The 17,866-nt window shown below is 39.2% G+C and overlaps 1 protein-coding gene across 11 annotated transcripts in view; it reads left to right on the forward strand.

The window, feature by feature from the left end:
- Window positions 1-17,866, forward strand: part of CADPS2 (calcium dependent secretion activator 2) — a 479,588-nt gene that overhangs the window by 420,503 nt on the left and 41,219 nt on the right. For 7 of the 11 annotated variants that reach the window (XM_088799948.1, XM_088799951.1, XM_088799947.1 and 4 more), the window contains 4 exons: window positions 235-390; window positions 1,735-1,882; window positions 2,603-2,617; window positions 8,679-8,753. In XM_088799948.1, the coding sequence (XP_088656074.1) occupies window positions 235-390; window positions 1,735-1,882; window positions 2,603-2,617; window positions 8,679-8,753 (394 nt within the window). The remainder of the gene's footprint in view (window positions 1-234; window positions 391-1,734; window positions 1,883-2,602; window positions 2,618-8,678; window positions 8,754-17,866) is intronic. The other 4 variants (XM_088799952.1, XM_088799950.1, XM_088799954.1 and 1 more) reach the window with 1 other exon arrangement.

Below are 17,866 nucleotides of genomic sequence, written 5' to 3' on the forward strand. Positions count from 1 at the left end.
CCTTACTATTATGTTTATTTCTATTTTGTTCTCCTTGCCTTGCCTTTTCACTGGGAAGTGAAAAGGAAGAATTAGCAGGTTGAACAGAGGAAATAGTGATCATTAGAGATTTTGTAGTGTATTTTTTCGCTGATGGCAATGGCTACAAAGAGGAAAGAAAAACCAATGTGTTAGTGGTCCCCGGAGCTAACAGTGGAAATTCATGATGTTCTCATTTTTTCCTTTTTCTTCCAGCAATGGCTCAGCAACATCAGAAGACCTTTTTTGGAAACTCGATGCACTGCAAATGTTTGTCCTTGATCTACACTGGCCAGAGCAAGAATTTGCCCACCACTTAGAGCAAAGACTTAAACTAATGGCCAGTGATATGATAGAGGCCTGTGTCAAAAGGTAGTCGTGTGTTTTCAAGTTGCTGCTTAATATTCCAGCACCCAAAATACCACTTTTCACCAAGTACCTGTTACATAGTTGTCGCAGGAAAGATTGCAGTATGTACCACTATTCCAAAATGGTCATTAGGTTCTCTGACCTAAATTCTGGGGACCCATGTAATTAACAAGATGGGCCTGATAGTTTTTCTCAAGTCCCCTAACCATTGCCCTCCTCAGTTGTACCCCTAGTAATCATTTCTGTTGTGCTGATTGTTTTCTCTCTGGGAATACGATCTTTTAAATTCCCAAGGCAATACTTCCTGAGACATCCGGAAAAGGTCTGTTAAATACTTTAAGCGTTCTGTCTCTGTGCTGTGAAATGGCGTGGCAAACTCAAATGACGATCAGTGCCCCCAATTGTGTTTTCTGGTGTGCTCTGTCCCTACCAGATGAGTTCCAAATATCCATTCCCATTCTTCAAAACTTAACTAGAAATAAGTTATGAGGATTCTTCCAAAGGTGCTTTCATTGTTTTACTAGTTCTTACACAATCAGCATTGCATCCAAAGTATCCAAGCATTGTTTTTTCCTTGCCCGTGTTCATGATATGTGCAAGAACAATGGCGGGGACAGCATAGTGGAATAACAAACTCTGATTGGAGCAGCTGAATAATCCTAAATTCTCTAAAGCAAGAAAAATCGGTTTTTAGAATAATGTTTCATGCCCTCCCAAGGCAAGGCCACGAATTAGGTTATTTAATGTTTAAAAAAATATTCATTGTCTGTGATTCTGATATCTCAAATCTGTGGGTATTCTTTGGATACTTAACCAAGACCAATCTCAAATTGCCTGTTATGCAGTAGCTTTTAAAAGCCTAGCTGCAACTTCAGGTATTTGAAAGAGAACCTAAGTGATGTGAAAGAATTACACATTCTGTGTTGTACATTAATTATGAGGTTTTAGGGTTTTTCAGACTTCTACCTTTTTTGATTTGGCAAATCTTCACCTGGAGGATTTGTTCTGCTTGAATGTGGAGAAGCCAGTGATTTTTCCCTTTTGTTACTAATTCAGGCATTTGAGTGAAACGATGAGGTTTTTACATTTAAAAGAGTGACACACTCAATGTAGCAAATAGCTTCATTTGGGTAGAGATATTGTCTGAGTGATGGCAAAAGCTGTGGTTAAGATAGAATATCACAGTCTGATCTTTCATAGGAGAGCATCCCACCCCCAGCTCCCAAACATGGCCACACCCCTTATTTGCATGTTTTAAATTAGCATCTTGTGGTGTTGATTTCACTGTTACACAACAGGTGGGACATATGTCAATTTCTTACTCTGAATTCGTGTTTCAATGACTAGAACAAGAACTGCATTTGAACTCAAGCTACAAAAGGCGAGCAAAACCACTGACTTGCGCATCCCAGCTTCTGTGTGTACCATGTTTAACGTGTTAGTCGATGCCAAGAAGCAAAGCACCAAACTCTGTGCCCTGGATGGAGGCCAAGAGGTAAGTGGATTGAGTGTCACGTGGAGAAATGCAGCACGGGGTGCCCTGGCAGAGAAGGATGCTGTTTCCAGAAGTCACACACTTGATTAGATTAAAAGACCAAGTTCTCCAATATAAGTGTTTGGTCTTTTCTTTACTATAACAACGGAATACCCTTTATCCTTTGTTTCAGTCAGTTTCTTCTTTTTCACATGAAGATTGCCTACAATTTTATAAGTGGCCATTGAATTTCAGATATACCTTTTAACAGCTTAGTTGTTGTGTGTTTACATAAAGCTTACTTTTCATAAGCAAATGAAAAAAGCTACCTGCTTTGTTTACACAAATCCAGAGTATCCAGAGTTTTTATGTAAAAAAAAAAACCAAGCCACAGAAAATAGCATATGATATATTTTATTTACACAAAAGTTTCTATTTTGGAAAGACCAAGGTGAAACATACTTGAAAATTAGGCTTCATTCTTTTCAATAAATATCCCATTGTTCCAATTTTATTTATATTTTGTTTTGTTCTATATTCAGAAATAGCTTGTTTTACCCTGTGATTTATTTTTGTTGAGAGTCGTGATTGGGTGAAAATGGATCTATTTTTCTTAGATATCTGTTTAAGTTGACATTTTGTTGCTTTTTTCCCCCATTGTAATTACTTTTTCATGATTTCTTTACTCTTCCCATATGTTCTCCTTCATCGCCTTTTTTTTTTCCATGACATGGTCTCCAGTTTGGTAGTCAATGGGTAAGTCTCATTTTTTTTTTTTTTTACCACATTCTCATTTGAATTATTATTTTCGTAAATGCATGTTTTTTTATTTTCATCTTTTCAAATTTAAATAATATAATTCATGTGATTTTCAGGTTTTTGGTTTCTGTCTGTGAGTTACACACTAACAGCTTACTATAACACAGCAATTACCCAAAGACACATTACAACATATATAAATGCTTACATCTTAAATAATGTCACGAGGAATGTTTCTTCTCTGTTAAGCTGCAGAATCTACAAATTAGATTTTTAAAGATAAAATTATTTAAAACCCAATGAATTCACCCTCCTTTAAACTAAGTTCTAAACAAATTCAGAAACAGAACGATTATTAACATTTTCCAGACACAGATATCTTTAGTATATACTTTAACTACTACTAGACGAATGTAGAGTTTGGGACTTTAGATGACATATACCTTATGTCAGGGTGACCCCTAAATTCAAAGACTGGAAGGCCACTCTCCAGATCACTTCATACGAAAGAACCCACTTGTGGATTTTAGCGAGGTACATGCCCACCAGTGAGTCTTTCCTCCCACTCGTGGCCAGGGATGTAACCATCATCAGAGTCAGGAAAAAAAGCAGGCGTGTCAGGAGCCTTTCCCCTCTCCCACACAAGATTTTCTTGAGGTACCACTCAGAACCTCAGAGCAACAATGATTTGAAAACCTTCATGCACACAAGATTTACTAGGGAAAAAGAGAGAGAGAGACTAAATTGACTATATTAAAAAATAATAATAATATATATATATATATATATATGTCAAATTTATTTGTGTACTGTATGTAAATATACTTTTTTTGTATGTTAAATCTTACAAGTATTACAGTTAACACCTGAGAATCAAACTCAACAAGACTCTACTGGGCTAACAATTCTCATCGAAGCAGAAGGATTTAGGTAACTGTGAAAGAAGATGAGAAGGCACACTATTTGTGATTTTCATACTTATTTAGTCCAGATATAGACCTTAGTTATTTGACCATAATTTATGTATACCAGGGGTGCCCAAAAAATTGTATTCATCTTTTATCGATATATATTATTACAATCTTAATACAGTTTTTTTCCTTTCTTAAAATGTGTATACATGTTTTTGGCACCCTCTGTATATACACACATTTCATTTTGGGGACAATTCAGGGGGAAAAGACATATTTCTAATACCATAGCATATAATCTTACAGATTAAGTAACTAATAATGTAAGCGTTGTGGAATGTTCAGTAGTTATTCTCTGATCACTTACAACATGATTTATCATCTCTAATTATCTGAATAAGGAGGCAGCTGGTTTGAATATCGATGGCTCCTCTCTACCTCTTCATGTTTTTCAATACCCAAATGTAAGCCTTTGATTGCAAGAATATTGTCTTAAGTCTCTTTACAATAAGCCCATCCATTTCCCATTGGGTTTATAGTCATCTTGCCTCTTCTCATTAATAATGAATTTATCCATTTGTTCTTATTTTAACATACACTGCAGTACCTGACCAATAGGCACTTAGTAAATATTTGTTGAATGAACAGACTGATTTGTTGTCATGGCTTTAAAAATCCAACCCTGTCAGAAACAACTCACTCTAGTACTTAAAAAGAAAATGGGCACACACACAAATGACAAAACATTGGTGCATTGTCAAATGATTCTTTACATTAATAGGTGGATGGTTTTGAAGAGTAATCTGCTACTGTTCATTATGTCTGCACCTGCACCTTCTCACCAGAGACAATTAGTCCCCAACAACTTTCACACAACTAATAGAGTTCAAAATGTGCAGGTGTAAAACCCATTAGCAACCCTGGAAAGTGGTAAACAAGAATCTCAATGCGAAAGAAGGATTTTATACTTTGCTTTTAATCTCCACCAAATATACCCACATAATGACACTGGCTTTCCCTCTTTGTATGTGCTTGAAATAAGTTTTGGAATTGTTGCAAATTAGTAAATACATCGCATGCATAGGTGAGCCTGTGGACTCCATTCTATAATAAGCAACAAATAAAGCTTTTGAAAAAACTAGCTCACCACACAATTTGGAACCTTTTAAAAATATGTACTTACTACATAGAGTAACCTAGCAGAGATTATTTTTCTGAATTATAAGGGGATTACCTCTGCAAAATCTCTAGTAAGTCGTTATTAGGTTGGTGCAAAAGTAATTGCGGTTTTTGCCTTTTTTTTTTTTTTTTTAACCTTTTAAACCGCAGTTATTTTTTCACCAACCTAATATATTGTCATTGTCAAGGGATAAAGCCTTCGTGACTCCTTACCCACAAGGCAGCTCCTCTGTGCTCCTAAGTTATGATTCTGTTTTCGTATGGTCACGTGATGATACAAACATGCTCAGCCACAGCCCGGAACATGTTTAATGGAGTCATTTGTGAGTGAATGATCTGCCCATGTGACAGCTGTGCATATGAGTCAGCAATCTTAGGCCAGTCCCTTGGGGACAGATGTTGAGAGCACAAAACCACCAGGGTTTAGAAATCCTTGTTACCCATCCCTGCAGAAAAGCAGACTAATGTGTGGGCGTTAGGCCATCATCTGCCCTCAGAGCCTCTGCATCCCATGGCCCATCCACTGGGGATGAAAGCACGCTAATGGGGCAAGTGGGGGTGGGGTGCTACTTGTGTGGGATTTGTTCTCAATTACAGTAAAACACTTCCATTTCCAGAACTAACAATCCAATACCTTTAAAATTCATGCCAAGAGAAGAACCAAAATCTTCTTAAGAATGCTGGATTACACTGGTATTTGATTAGTCTTCATTTCTTGTGTGTTTTCATGCGGTCAGGTAAAATGATATTTACCTGAGTATAGGACAGCAGGGTTGCAGGCCGGTGCCTGATCTCTGGCCTCTGTGAAGTAAGAGTCCTCAAGGTCTGTTTTAATCTAAGTTCAGAGTCTTCTGCTGGAGAAGCAAGGCACCAACAGTTTGCTTTTGAAGGAAGATGTGGGGAGAATTAGTCTAGGAATGTCCTGGATTCTACCAAAGCCCTGGAATGTAGGATCATTGACCCAATCTAAGAATTTTACAGGTTTTTATTCTTACAAACAAAAACTGCAGAATGTTATAAAAAATGGGCTCTGTTCATCTGAATAATTATCAATTTTAGCTTAGGTAACATAAATGTCTCTGCAGAGAAATTCTGTTCTTCTTGCCATCTCTTTTTGTGTATTTGGGTTTGTCTGGATCCCCTGATGAATAACTTTTTCTAGCTAACTTTCTGTTGACCATATGCTGCATATGTGCATCGTTCTCTTTGTAGAATGTATACGTAAAATAGGAATTTTGCGGTCATCTCCCCATTCCCACCCACAATGCTCCCATGCCACCTGTACTAACTGTGCAGCTATAGAAGATTCTAGAAGTTCCCAGTAGTCTTCAGATTCGATATTAGTGTAAGTCAGAGCTAATCAGATAAATACACTAGCAAAATCTTGTATTATACAAACCTAAAAACTTTGTATTACTTGAGTTTTTGCCTTAAGTAGTACATTTAAGATGTATACTTTTCTTCCTTTTTCACTTCCTCTCCGTCATCCCCTCTCCCCCTCTCCCCTCCTGTCCTTTTGGCTAGATCAGGTATCAAAATAGCAGTCTGTTGTGATAGGAGAATTTTATGACTACCAGCATCCATGGCTTTCCCTGCCTTTCAATAAAAAGAGACCTCTTTAGTGGCTCATCTTTTGATTTTAAGGATTCCCCAAATGGGTCCAACCTAAAGGTTTAACATATATAAGCTCCGTGTTCTATTTTCAATAGCGTTCTGATGATATTTGATTACTTTTGAGTTTAAAAAAAAAAAAAAGAAATTTATGGCAAATGGAGATAAACATTGAGGATGAGGCGTACTTAAGAATATGGGGGGCCGGCCTGGTGGCTCCGGCGGTTGGAGCTCCGTGCTCCTAACTCCAAAGGCTGCTGGTTCGATTCCCACATGGGCCAGTGGGCTCTCAACCACAAGGTTGCTGGTTCAACTCCTCGACTCCCACAAGGGATGGTGGGCTGCGCCCCCTGCAACTAACAATGGCAACTGGACCTAGAGCTGAGCTGCGCCCTCCACAACTAAGATTGAAAGGACAGCAACTTGACCTGGAAAAAGACCTGGAAATAAACACTGTATTCCCCAATAAAGTCCTGTTCCCCTTCCCCAATCTTTGAAAAAAAAGGAAAAGAATATGGAACCATTTGGAGATCTGGGTGCCTCCATCCCTGCATGTTCTCTAACACTTTCCATGTAAGAAGGAAGTGAGAAGCTTGAAACCCATTTGCTATATTTCTTTCCTATTCTACCCGAACGGGAGTCAGTCTGGTATTTCTCCCCACTGCCCAGACACAAATTTGGAGAGAAGGATGTGAGAAGAGAGTGGCAGAGAGCCAGGACAGATCTCATTTGCATAAGCTCTTTAACTGCCCAATCAGCTGAGCCCCTTCCGCTGGGGGGGGGGGGGGTACTTTTTTTGTACCTATATCTGTGGTTGGGCAGGACTTCACCACCATCTAAACTACCAACCAGCTTTTCTAGACTCTTTCTCTTCTACCTTTTTTCCTCTATTTTCTCCCCCTTTGCTTCTCTTCAAATTGTTTCAAAAGCAAAAATGTCAGCACTACTGCAACAGACAGCTACCCTCTATGTTTCTGTTCCATTTATCCTCTGCAGAGCACTGATTTAGGAATTAGTAAGGCTTTAAGGGAGACAGACCCTTAGTATTTTACTTCACTGGGTGAAATACATGCCTAGTAAATGTCACGTGTGTGTTCATTTTAGACCACTTGTCAACACACACACACAACAGAGAGAGACAGAGACAGAGAGAGAGAGAGAAAATAATTCACATACTCCAAAATTATGCTTCCTTTCTTCATTATTAGATGACCACTTGTACCTGTCAGCCTGTCAGGGAGGAATCATTCCTGCGTATTCCAAAGCAGATCTCAGTTGATGTTTTGTTCTGTGTGGAAACTTTGAGACATGTTTTCAGAAGGAAAAAAATAGCTTTCAAAAACTTACATCTTAGGAAACCATTCAACCAGCAGCTGTTAAGTTGGTCTAATGTTTATACTGACCTGAGTACTTTTACTCCTTGCATTATGTTAGCTGTTCCAAGAAGCCTTGAACCATCAAGATAGGGTTAGTCTTTACAAGTCACATTTTCTGTGAAGTGGCTGTTGGGGACAATCGGCTGTCAGATAAATGCTTCTAAAGGAAGAATTACTGTTTAAATGAATGTGCCTTCACACACCGTAGAAGCCGAACCTCCTGCTAATTTAAGAATGGGGCTCTCTAGTATTCTCTAAAGAAAGCAAAAAAGGAGTCTTTCAGGTTTATTTTAAATACATCTTTTTTTGCATTTACTTAAAGGCGCCTTTTTCATGGGGAAGCAGTAATAAAACGATGGGGAGTGAGTGCCGTTTCATTATACCTTTTATGGCCTATTAATTTGTTACCATCTATTCACCTTTGTTGATGAAATTTTAATTTTGCTCTTGCTTGAGCATATTGTAAGAATTGTATAAACTGCTGCTCCCTGCACTGACAAAAAGATCCTTTTAGAGTGAACAATTGGGAGCTCATTTTATTTCTAGAGCACATTTGAAATAACTTATGAATGAGAGTTGTCAGACATGAAATGCTGTATTAATTAAATCTTTTTCTAGTCTTTTTGCTTCTCCAGCTAAACCAACCCTTTAGAAAAATACACGGCCACTTTAATTATAGAGGAGAAGACAAAAAGTATCCTTCACATTCCTCCGCCTGAATAAGAATAAGAACTCAATTCATCTATATAATAACCCCATTAGCTGCTTAACTCAACAGTGCACATGGGAAAATTTTCAAACCACAATGTAAAAAGTGTTGATTGGGTGGATCGTTTTCAAGGTTTTGTTCTTCCAATGTTCAAAATGATCATTTTAAGTAAATCTGATATGTTGTAACTAGTAGCTGGAAAGCATTTATGACTTAATGACAAAAGTTTTGTGTCCACATCAACTAATACATCTTTATCTTTTCATATCTAGCAACAGTACCATTCAAAAATAGACGATTTGATTGACAGCACTGTAAAAGAAATCATTTCAATGCTAGTTTCAAAGGTAATGTATTATTTATTCACCTTTTTAAATCAAACTGAAAAATTATTTTCAAATGAGAATTCCTAGAAATATCCGTCTTATGTTTTGAAATACCTAACCGAGAAATCGTAGTTTAAAAAATAGATGCAAGAAAAGTTCAAATTTTAAGAAAAGTTATGAGCAAAATATGAACACTCTTTGTCAACAACTTTTGGTGTTGTGTTTATCATTAATTTTGGATTTTCTTGCTATTGTCCTTTTAAAAATAACTCTGCCTCCCAGTAATGCCTTGATATTTCACATTCATGTTCTCTGACTGTTTGTCTTATCTCAGGGGCTGATTTGAGGAGTTATCAGTCCTTGAATCTGGCCTATTTATTGTGGTGACACAAGGGGCTCTAGAGCTTGTCTCATAGGCAGACGGAGAAAGCTGACTCCTGGCCTCTCCACTCCCAGGAGTCTCCCACGACTTCCTATTTGATGCTCCAAATACCTTTGACAAAACTATGGCCTTTAATTGTATGCATAGAGATAAATCATAAATGAGTGTTTCATTGAATGATTCGATGATTTACAATCCCACTAAGGTGTAACAGAATGCTGTGGGTGACATTTAAGATCAGGGAAAGAGAATATTGTCGCCTGAGCCTGAGAAGCATCTGAGAGTCCTGGGCACTGAAAACAATGGGGCGAAAGAATGGACATGCTCCAAGGAGGACTTTCAGATGAGCACATACATCCCTGGCTCTCATAAGGCTCTCACAAGGAACCCAAATCAGGTGTCATAAAACAATCGGAAGAATGTACAATAAGCAAAGTAAAAACCAACCCCAATTTAATTAACAAAGGACATGTTTAGAAAAGAAAAAAACAGAGATGCCCAATGAGCATGAAGGATGTTAAGCCTTACTCATAATTTAAGGAGAGCAAAAGAACTATGATTAATACACTATTTTTCCCTAGCAAATTAGCATGTACGTTTTTAAGCTAACACCTTGTTTTAGAAAAGATGGGGTGGAACAGTCACATTTCCTTGATATGGGCGTATAAATTGTTACGATCTTTCCAGAAGATAGTTTGGAACCATATCAAGTGCATTAATACCCTCTCACCTAAGATCCTTTTTTCCATTTTTTTCTTACTACTCAGAGAAATGCACAAAATACACACACACACACACACACACACACACACACATTGATATTTGTCACATTTTTTTTCTAATGAAAAATTGGAATCAATTTTAACCTATTAACATGACGGGAATGCTAAATTGTGGGACAGCTATGTTAAGAAAGTGTGTTTTTAAAGACTATAATGATAAAGGAAATGTTTTATAATATAGTATTCAGTGAAAAAAAAAAAAGCTGAATATTTAGAAATGTAAAGTATGATCTGAATTGGCATCGCCGTGTAGAGAAAACACACCAGAACAATCACAGAGCTTTTCTCTGGGTGGTGGAAGTATAGTTGATTGAGGGAGTGGGTGGTTTCTTCAAATTTTTTTGTATCTTCCAAATTCTCTGGTAGCAGGTCTTGATGAGGAAAACAGTTACAAAGAAAGATGATGTTAGAATAGCACCCCCTCTTCACTTGTTCTTTCCCTGACTTCTCCCAACGCACAGTCACATAACACACCCTCCCCATCAAGTGGGAAAGGAAAAGGTGAACAGGAAAACCATGCTGGAAGTGGGAGGAGAGGTGAGCCACTGGAGAATGAAGCTCCTGCAGGAAGAATAGTAGTGAGATTTCTGCCCTCTCAGGAGCCCGGCACAGTAGCCTGCGGTAGTCCACAGCCCACTAAAGTGAAAGAAAGTTAACATCGCCCCTTCATGGTCTGTGAGCCATCAAGGAAGTTTTATTCAGATGGAACCTCCCAGCAGCCCAGTTCTCCTGTGGAAGTTGTCTTTTGTGAGAAGAGTGCATAATGACAGTAACTGAATTGTGTGCTAGCATGCAGTTGATAAAGGGTTAAAGAGGCAGCAAGGCAAAAAAGGCTGTAACTAGTTTGGGGGGATGGGGAGCAGGGGAGGAATGTTGCAGAGGAAGCAGGCAGGGCTATCCATCATCTGCATGCATTTCTAGCAAAGTAAGAAACAACATTTTTCTGTATCAAATGCATCTGTTTAATTGAAAAATAGTATATTTGAGTTATGTAAGGAAATGGTGTTTTACAGATCACACTCCAGTAGAACTGGGTCCAACAGAACAGTGTGGTGATAAAAATGTTTGTACTGCACCATCCCACGTAGTCATTGCCAGCCGCCTGTGGCCGTGGAGCACTTGAAATGTGGCTGGTACAACTGAGGAACTGCAATTTTAATTTTACCAAATTTTACTGAATTTAAATTTAAATAGCCTAATGTAACTAGCTGTTATACTTGGAAATCAGGTTTAAACTATAGTTTTCCTCTGTGGATCCTTTGTCCTGCAAATAGTACTTACGAATAATCTTTAATTCCTTGGTTGAAAAGTATGAAATAAATTAATTTGATATTTTGAATCAACCATCTTAAACTTCCATAGGAGATGACAATAAAAGGTGGTTTTTATTTTATTAGGCAAAGGTAAATATGATTCTGTAATATGATTCTTAAATGTCAGCATGCCAGAAAAGTACCTGAGCACTTGTTAAAATGCAGGTTGCCATGCCCAGCTCCCCAACAATTCCGGATCAGAAACTTGGGAAGAGGGGCAGGAATGCGCACAGCTAAGCAGTCACCACGGTGATTTGGATGTAGGGTTTCCTGAGCCCAACATTGAGAAACACTGCTCTGATCAATGAACATCCAGGCTGTCAAAGAAATTACCTTGAAACTTCAGTAAATTTAAAAACAAAAGAACCACTAAGATAGCATGTTCACATTTGTTTTCATCAAAGAAGAAATGTTTGGGGTTTTTTTTAAGGAGGCAGTTATGAAGCACCTGCTGTGACTGGGCCACTGTACTTATTTATTTAATTCATACCACATAAAACCTAGGAAATGGGCAGTCTCGTCCTGTGTCACAGATAGGAGGAATCTAATCGTCAAAGTCGTTTAGTAAACTGACCAGAGTCACACACTTGATAAATGACACAGTCAGGATTCCAACCTCTGAGCTACAGATTCTTCAGTCAGTGCACTTGCTGCTTCCAGATCTCCAGGAAATCAGTAAAAAGCAAAGACTGTAAAAATTCAGATACATAACTTCTATGTTAACTGTCATTTTACCCTGTCAAATTCCAAGACCAATCCTAGACGTTTTTAGAGTATATTAACTCAATATAAAGCGGATGAATAGACTAGTAATTCTTTGTATTGTATCCCAAATGTTTCTTCCCACGTTTTAATTGCTTTGTGCATAGTGATAAATATATTTGTCACATTTGGATAAAAAGTAGAAGCAACATTTGGGTAAATAAGAAGCAACACTTCCTTCTTTTTACTTCCTCTTTTCAATCCCACCTCCTATCCTCTTCTCACCCCACACATCTTCACAAATAATTTGAAAATGAGCCAAGGCTCTCAATCACGCGTAGCACTAAACAGTGAAGTGTCCCAGCTGCACACTTTACGTGCCTAGAAAATATCTTGTCTTTCCATCCCTGTGTCCTCTCTCCACCTAGCAGCTAACTGATGGTATTCCTTGGGTTTCTGTCTTTATTCTTTTTTTGAACTAATTCCCCAAATTTCTGTGACTTTCATATTTCTGACGTTAACTATAGGCTGAGGAGTCTCAGTTCTCTCCTGGAGAGGCAGTGTGGAATTATGGTTAAAAGCCCAACAACGTGAGTCCTGAGGAGTTTAATGTCTTACTCCTAAGAGCAACAGGAAGTCACTGCAGGATTGGAGAGGCAGGAATTAGGGGTAGGGAATTAATCCTATTTGTATTATGAGAGGATTCATCTGATTGCCTGCAGCAAACAGATTAGAGAAGTAGTAAGGAGGCTGTCACATTGGTCTCTGGTGGACTAATCCAAAGACATTTGAGATACATCATGGACAGGGAAGCTATAGACCGAATGTTTGTGTCCCCACCCCCAATCCATATGTTGAAACCTAATAATCCCCAATGTATTACCGTGTTTCCCTGAAAATAAAACCGAGCCGGACCATCAGCTCTAATGCGTCTTTTGGAGCAAAAATTAATTTAAGACCTGGTCTTATTTTACTATAATATAAGACCAGGTCTTATATAAAACTGGGTATACTATAATATACAATACCGGGTATAATATAATATAATATAATATAATATAATATAATATAATATAATATAATAATATATCTGGGTCTTATATTAATTTTTGCTCCAAAAAACACATTAGAGCTGGTGGTCCAGCTAGGTCTTATTTTCCGGGAAACAGTAGTATTAGGAGGTGGGAACTTTGAGAGGTGATTAGATCATGAAGTTGGAGTCCTCATGAATGGGATTGGTGCCCTTATAGAAAAACTCCCCACGTTGCTCCCTAGTCCCTTCTGCCATATGAATACTCAGCCAAAAGACATCGTCTGTGAACCAGGAAGTAGGACCTCACCAGACATCAAATCTGCCAGCACCTTGATCTTGGACTTCCCAGCCTCCAGACTGTGAGAAATAATTGTTGTTGCTAAGCCACCTGGTCTGTGGTGTTCTGTCCTAGCAGCCCAAACAGACTAAGACAAGGGGTGAGTAACAAGGAGAGAGAAGAAAACAGTAAGGATTACTCCTAAATTTATGGCTGGAAGCATGGGGTGCTTGCTGATGCCACTGATGGATGCAGGGTGCCCTGGAAGAGGAACAGATTCTTAGGGAAAGACCATGATGTCAGCATTGGACATGCTGAGATGAGCTGCCTATGAGCTAATTAAAGGAGGAGATGCCAAGGAGACATTCAGATATTTGGGTCTGGAGTCAGAGGAGGTAAATGGGATCAAAATAGCAATGTGATTATAAGATTTCAACCATTAGAAATGATCCTATATCAGTGGCTGCTAACCATATGTGCTATGATACGTTCTCTATCAGTGGCTGCTATTCTCATGCATAATTCATAACTGGGAACCCTATGGAAGAAGTAAAGAAATAAATGGAAGAAATGAAAAGCCACCTTAAAGAAAGGGGGGGAACCCCACAAAGATGCCTCTAGCCAGAAAAGGGTATAGACAGTTATTCCAAAAAAAGATAGTAGGAACATTAATTCTTGCCAAAGAAAAGATACAAGAAATGCCAAATTTGTTGCCACCTTATATTAAAATTCATTGTATCGGCCAAAGTTTCGGATAGTCAGAAGAGCTGGACTCTTCCTCTTCATGTTAGCGGCTGGGTCTCCTTGCACAACTCACTTTCTTCATCAAAAAAGTAGGAGTATTGGACGTCTACAGCTTTCTCTCCATCTAAAGCAAAGGTTCTTGTATCCATTTGTGTGGGGAGGCTTCTGGGGCCCCGCGTCCTTTCTCCCAGGCTCTAGAGTCCCACACACAGTGCTAGGGTAGGAACGCTGAGATCATCGAGCAGGGACTTTTCCAACATTGTTTATGGTGTATAAGATGTGTTTTTACACACTTTCATGTTTATAAGATATATTTAATGTTTTCAAATATACCTTGGGGAGCACCCTAAAATACACCCCTGATCAAAGCAGAGCGGATCTGATGGAAGAGAGGAAGGCGGCCTGTAGCCCTACCTGTGTGGCCTCGTCTTCCAAGGCAGGCCTGTTTGGCAGCGTCCACCCCAGAGTCCAGCCCCCTTGTTCACGGATGAAGAAAGAGGTCGGAGGTCATGAGGTGGATAGCCACAGACCAGGCCTTGACCCGCGTGGGCTCTTTCCACGACACCACACAGAACTCAGCAAAACCAGAGAATGAAAGAAGGGGAGCTTCACCTCGCACCCTTCTCATGTCCCCTCTACCGGGGTTGTACTGCCCAGCCTGTGTGTCCCTCCTTTGATACTTGTCGCACACAGGGCTACGTGTTGTGGGACGAGCTTGGCCAGGTACTCAGGTGGGGCAGCTGTGAGTCAGGTCGATGAGAATGGAATTCATTATGTCACATGAGGCTGCTGATGAGAAACTGGGAGGGCTGTGGAAAAGATCTGGTCAGCAGAAGTGACCAACAGAGCAAAGAATGAGAAAATGACCACTCTCATAATCCACTCCGGTAACAGGGGCCCAGTAAATTCTGCGTATGAATGAAAAGAGCATAGCAAAATATTCAACTTTCTAACTCTTCAATTATTGCAAAAAGGATTTAGGAAAGACTATACTTTTTCACTAAAAACATATAGATATAGATATATAGTTATATATATGTAAATATACAGAGGGTGAAAAAAATTATGCACATTTTAAGAAAGGAAAAAAACTGTATTAAAATTTTAATACTCAATATATACCAATAACAAAAGATGAATACAAGCCATGTTTGACTTCTGCAATTACAAAAGGTGCTCAAAGTGGTTATCATCAGCATAATTTTAATACAGTTTTTTCTTTCCTAAAATGTGTATACATTTTTTTGGCACCTTCTGTATATACACACACATATTCTTTCTAATAACCTAGAATATTTTCCACTGAATTTCTCTTAAGAATAAGACTGACAAAGGATAAATCCGACCTGACTGCCTAGATGACGTAATTGAAATATATTTCCAGTTCAGAGTAATGTGATTAAATTTGCTTTTTGAATCAAGGCCATATATCAGAAGAAAACTGTTCAAATCCAAGCATTTGCTTAAAAGAAATAACACACTATTAGGAGCCATTAGGAAAGAGGAAAAGCAAAAGAAGATAGGTCACTCTATTTATGGGGCAAGGGAAAAAGAAACAATGAGAGAAGTGTGGGGAATTCACCAGCAGCTGGGCTGGGTGTGCTATTTTGGAAGTTGTCTTAGATACTTTGCGGAACAAGGTGTGTCATGAATAAATCCGTGCTGGTGGATCTTATCCATCCTTAATACAGGTGTGGATAATCTGGAAAGAGCTTTTAGGACTCAGTTGGAACAGAGGTCCAGAGATTCACAGTCTGATTCACAGCTGGAGAAAAGAAGATGAGGAAGACACAATTGCGTTGTATCCTAACATTAACATTCGCACTCAGGGAAGGAAACCTATTTTCTTCCAGTCCATGCTATTCTTGTTCCATGTGGAGTTTTTAACAACACTAGTTAGTCCTGATCTTTCCAAATACAATACATCTGCTAAAACATATCTCTAGCCCCACTAACATCCCCCCTCCCCAAATAAAACCACCTAGAGTTTTATGATCAGTCTTATTTATGGATGGATCTTTTTCCTATGGAAGATTTTACAACTTGCAGCATCAGTGACACAGATATCCCTTGTTCATTTCATGAAATGTCGTGGCGAAAAAAGCAAGAATTGTGTGTGTTTGAACCCACCAAGCTGTAACTGGAATCCTCCCTAATGTTTTTTCATTGGACTTTGTGTTCTATTTTCCATACATGTACAAAAGTGAGCCTTATACCTGTTATAAAATGCAACAGAAAATGTAAGCCAATGTGCCCTGTGGCATGCTTTAGGTTTCATTCTACTAGTATTTTCATCTCTAATTTCCTTGGATGTGTTGTGAGGCAAAGTTGGGAATTACCCAGACAGACTTTAGGTGTTAAATATTATTCAAACAAACCCAGTAAATGGCATCTACAATAAAGAGCAGGGAAACAAAGAGATTAGAGTGTTTCATTCCAACCCGACACCCTCAGGAGAACAGAGTGCAGAAGGCAAACCCGTAGGTATTTATATACTCCCTGAGCTGTACAGACAGAGGTCACAGGGAGCAGTTAAAGACACAGCAACGAAACCCAGCACTTAACTGGATTTCTTTTGAATCTTGCTGTTTGGTGCAATTAAAAGCCAGATGGAAAATATATCATTATTAGTTAATCTTGATGTAATCGAGTTTGGTTTTTCAGGCTTTTCTCCCACGCAGACCTCAACAAAAATCTTACAAAGAAACCCTTCCTGTAGGACAGGCACAGCTCACCTGAGTGATCCCAGGGGAGCAGTCGCTGCTCACTGCCATGTAAGCACATGGAGTCCCTGTGGTGTGGAGCCTCCCCGGGGACTGTTTGGGGGTAGGGAGGAACCTAAGGAGAGGCTCTCCACTATTGTTAAAATTGTCACAGAGAATGCTGTGACACGAGTGCAGCAGACCACGCATCCACACTTAAGACATCTCAGATATAACCCAGTGCTGCTTCCTACTCTGAAGAGGAGACAAGCCAGACAGACGCCACAGCAGGGAAGCTTCTGCCCTAAGTTCACCTGCCAGTAGGCCTCCCCCAGGGTCATTTTAACCACTCTATTTCTGCTGTCCTGTGGCTCAGCTCCTGCGCCACCTTGTAAATGAAGCGCACCCAATAGCCTCCAGTTGAAGCCATTCTTTCCCTCCTCCGGTTTTAGTTACACAGTTTGCCCATCTGCGCTGGCCCATAACTCTGCCTTGTGTCATGACCAATTGTATACATGTCTGTCTCTCCTGATAGTTTGTTTGTTCCTTGAAGGAAGGGTCTAGGACACGTATTTTTTTGTATTTCCCAGATTAGGTGCTCAATAATAATAATAATTACAACCAAATGACATTTATGAGCACTTATTATATGCTGGGCACATTGCTTATATCATCTTCTGTAATGCTCACAATTCTGTAGCATGTTGGTTACAAACATGGGCTTTGGAGCCAGGTCACCTGTGTTCAGAGCCCCCTTCTCTACCATCAGCCGTATGGCCTTGAAACAGATGGGATTCCAATGCAGGTCTTCTGACTTACAGACAGCCTCAACTCTGTTCTGCCTCCATCGATACCATTTCACTGAATTAGACCCATCAAACTCGTTATTACTCCTTATCAGTAAACAATCCTAAGGCTGCCCCCAGTAACTCGTGACTTAACATATTCAGGGTTTTAGACTTCCTGTAATGAACAGTGATTTAGCTAATCAACTCAACAGTATTCATTCTTTTCATTTCTTCAGCATTTTGCCATTTTCACAGTCCTTTCACATAAATCATCTCCACACCATCCTTGTAATGCATCCTTGTAAGGATAGCTGTCATTTTTTTCCACTTTACTGATAAATGAAGGGAAACTATAGAAGCGCAATGTCCAGACTGTCGCCTCATGGTCAGAAAGTGGCAGAGCTGCAACTT

This window comes from Rhinolophus sinicus, chromosome 8 (genome assembly GCF_057876585.1).
Source record: "Rhinolophus sinicus isolate RSI-liver-muscle chromosome 8, RSI-T2T, whole genome shotgun sequence".
NCBI lineage: Eukaryota > Metazoa > Chordata > Mammalia > Chiroptera > Rhinolophidae > Rhinolophus > Rhinolophus sinicus.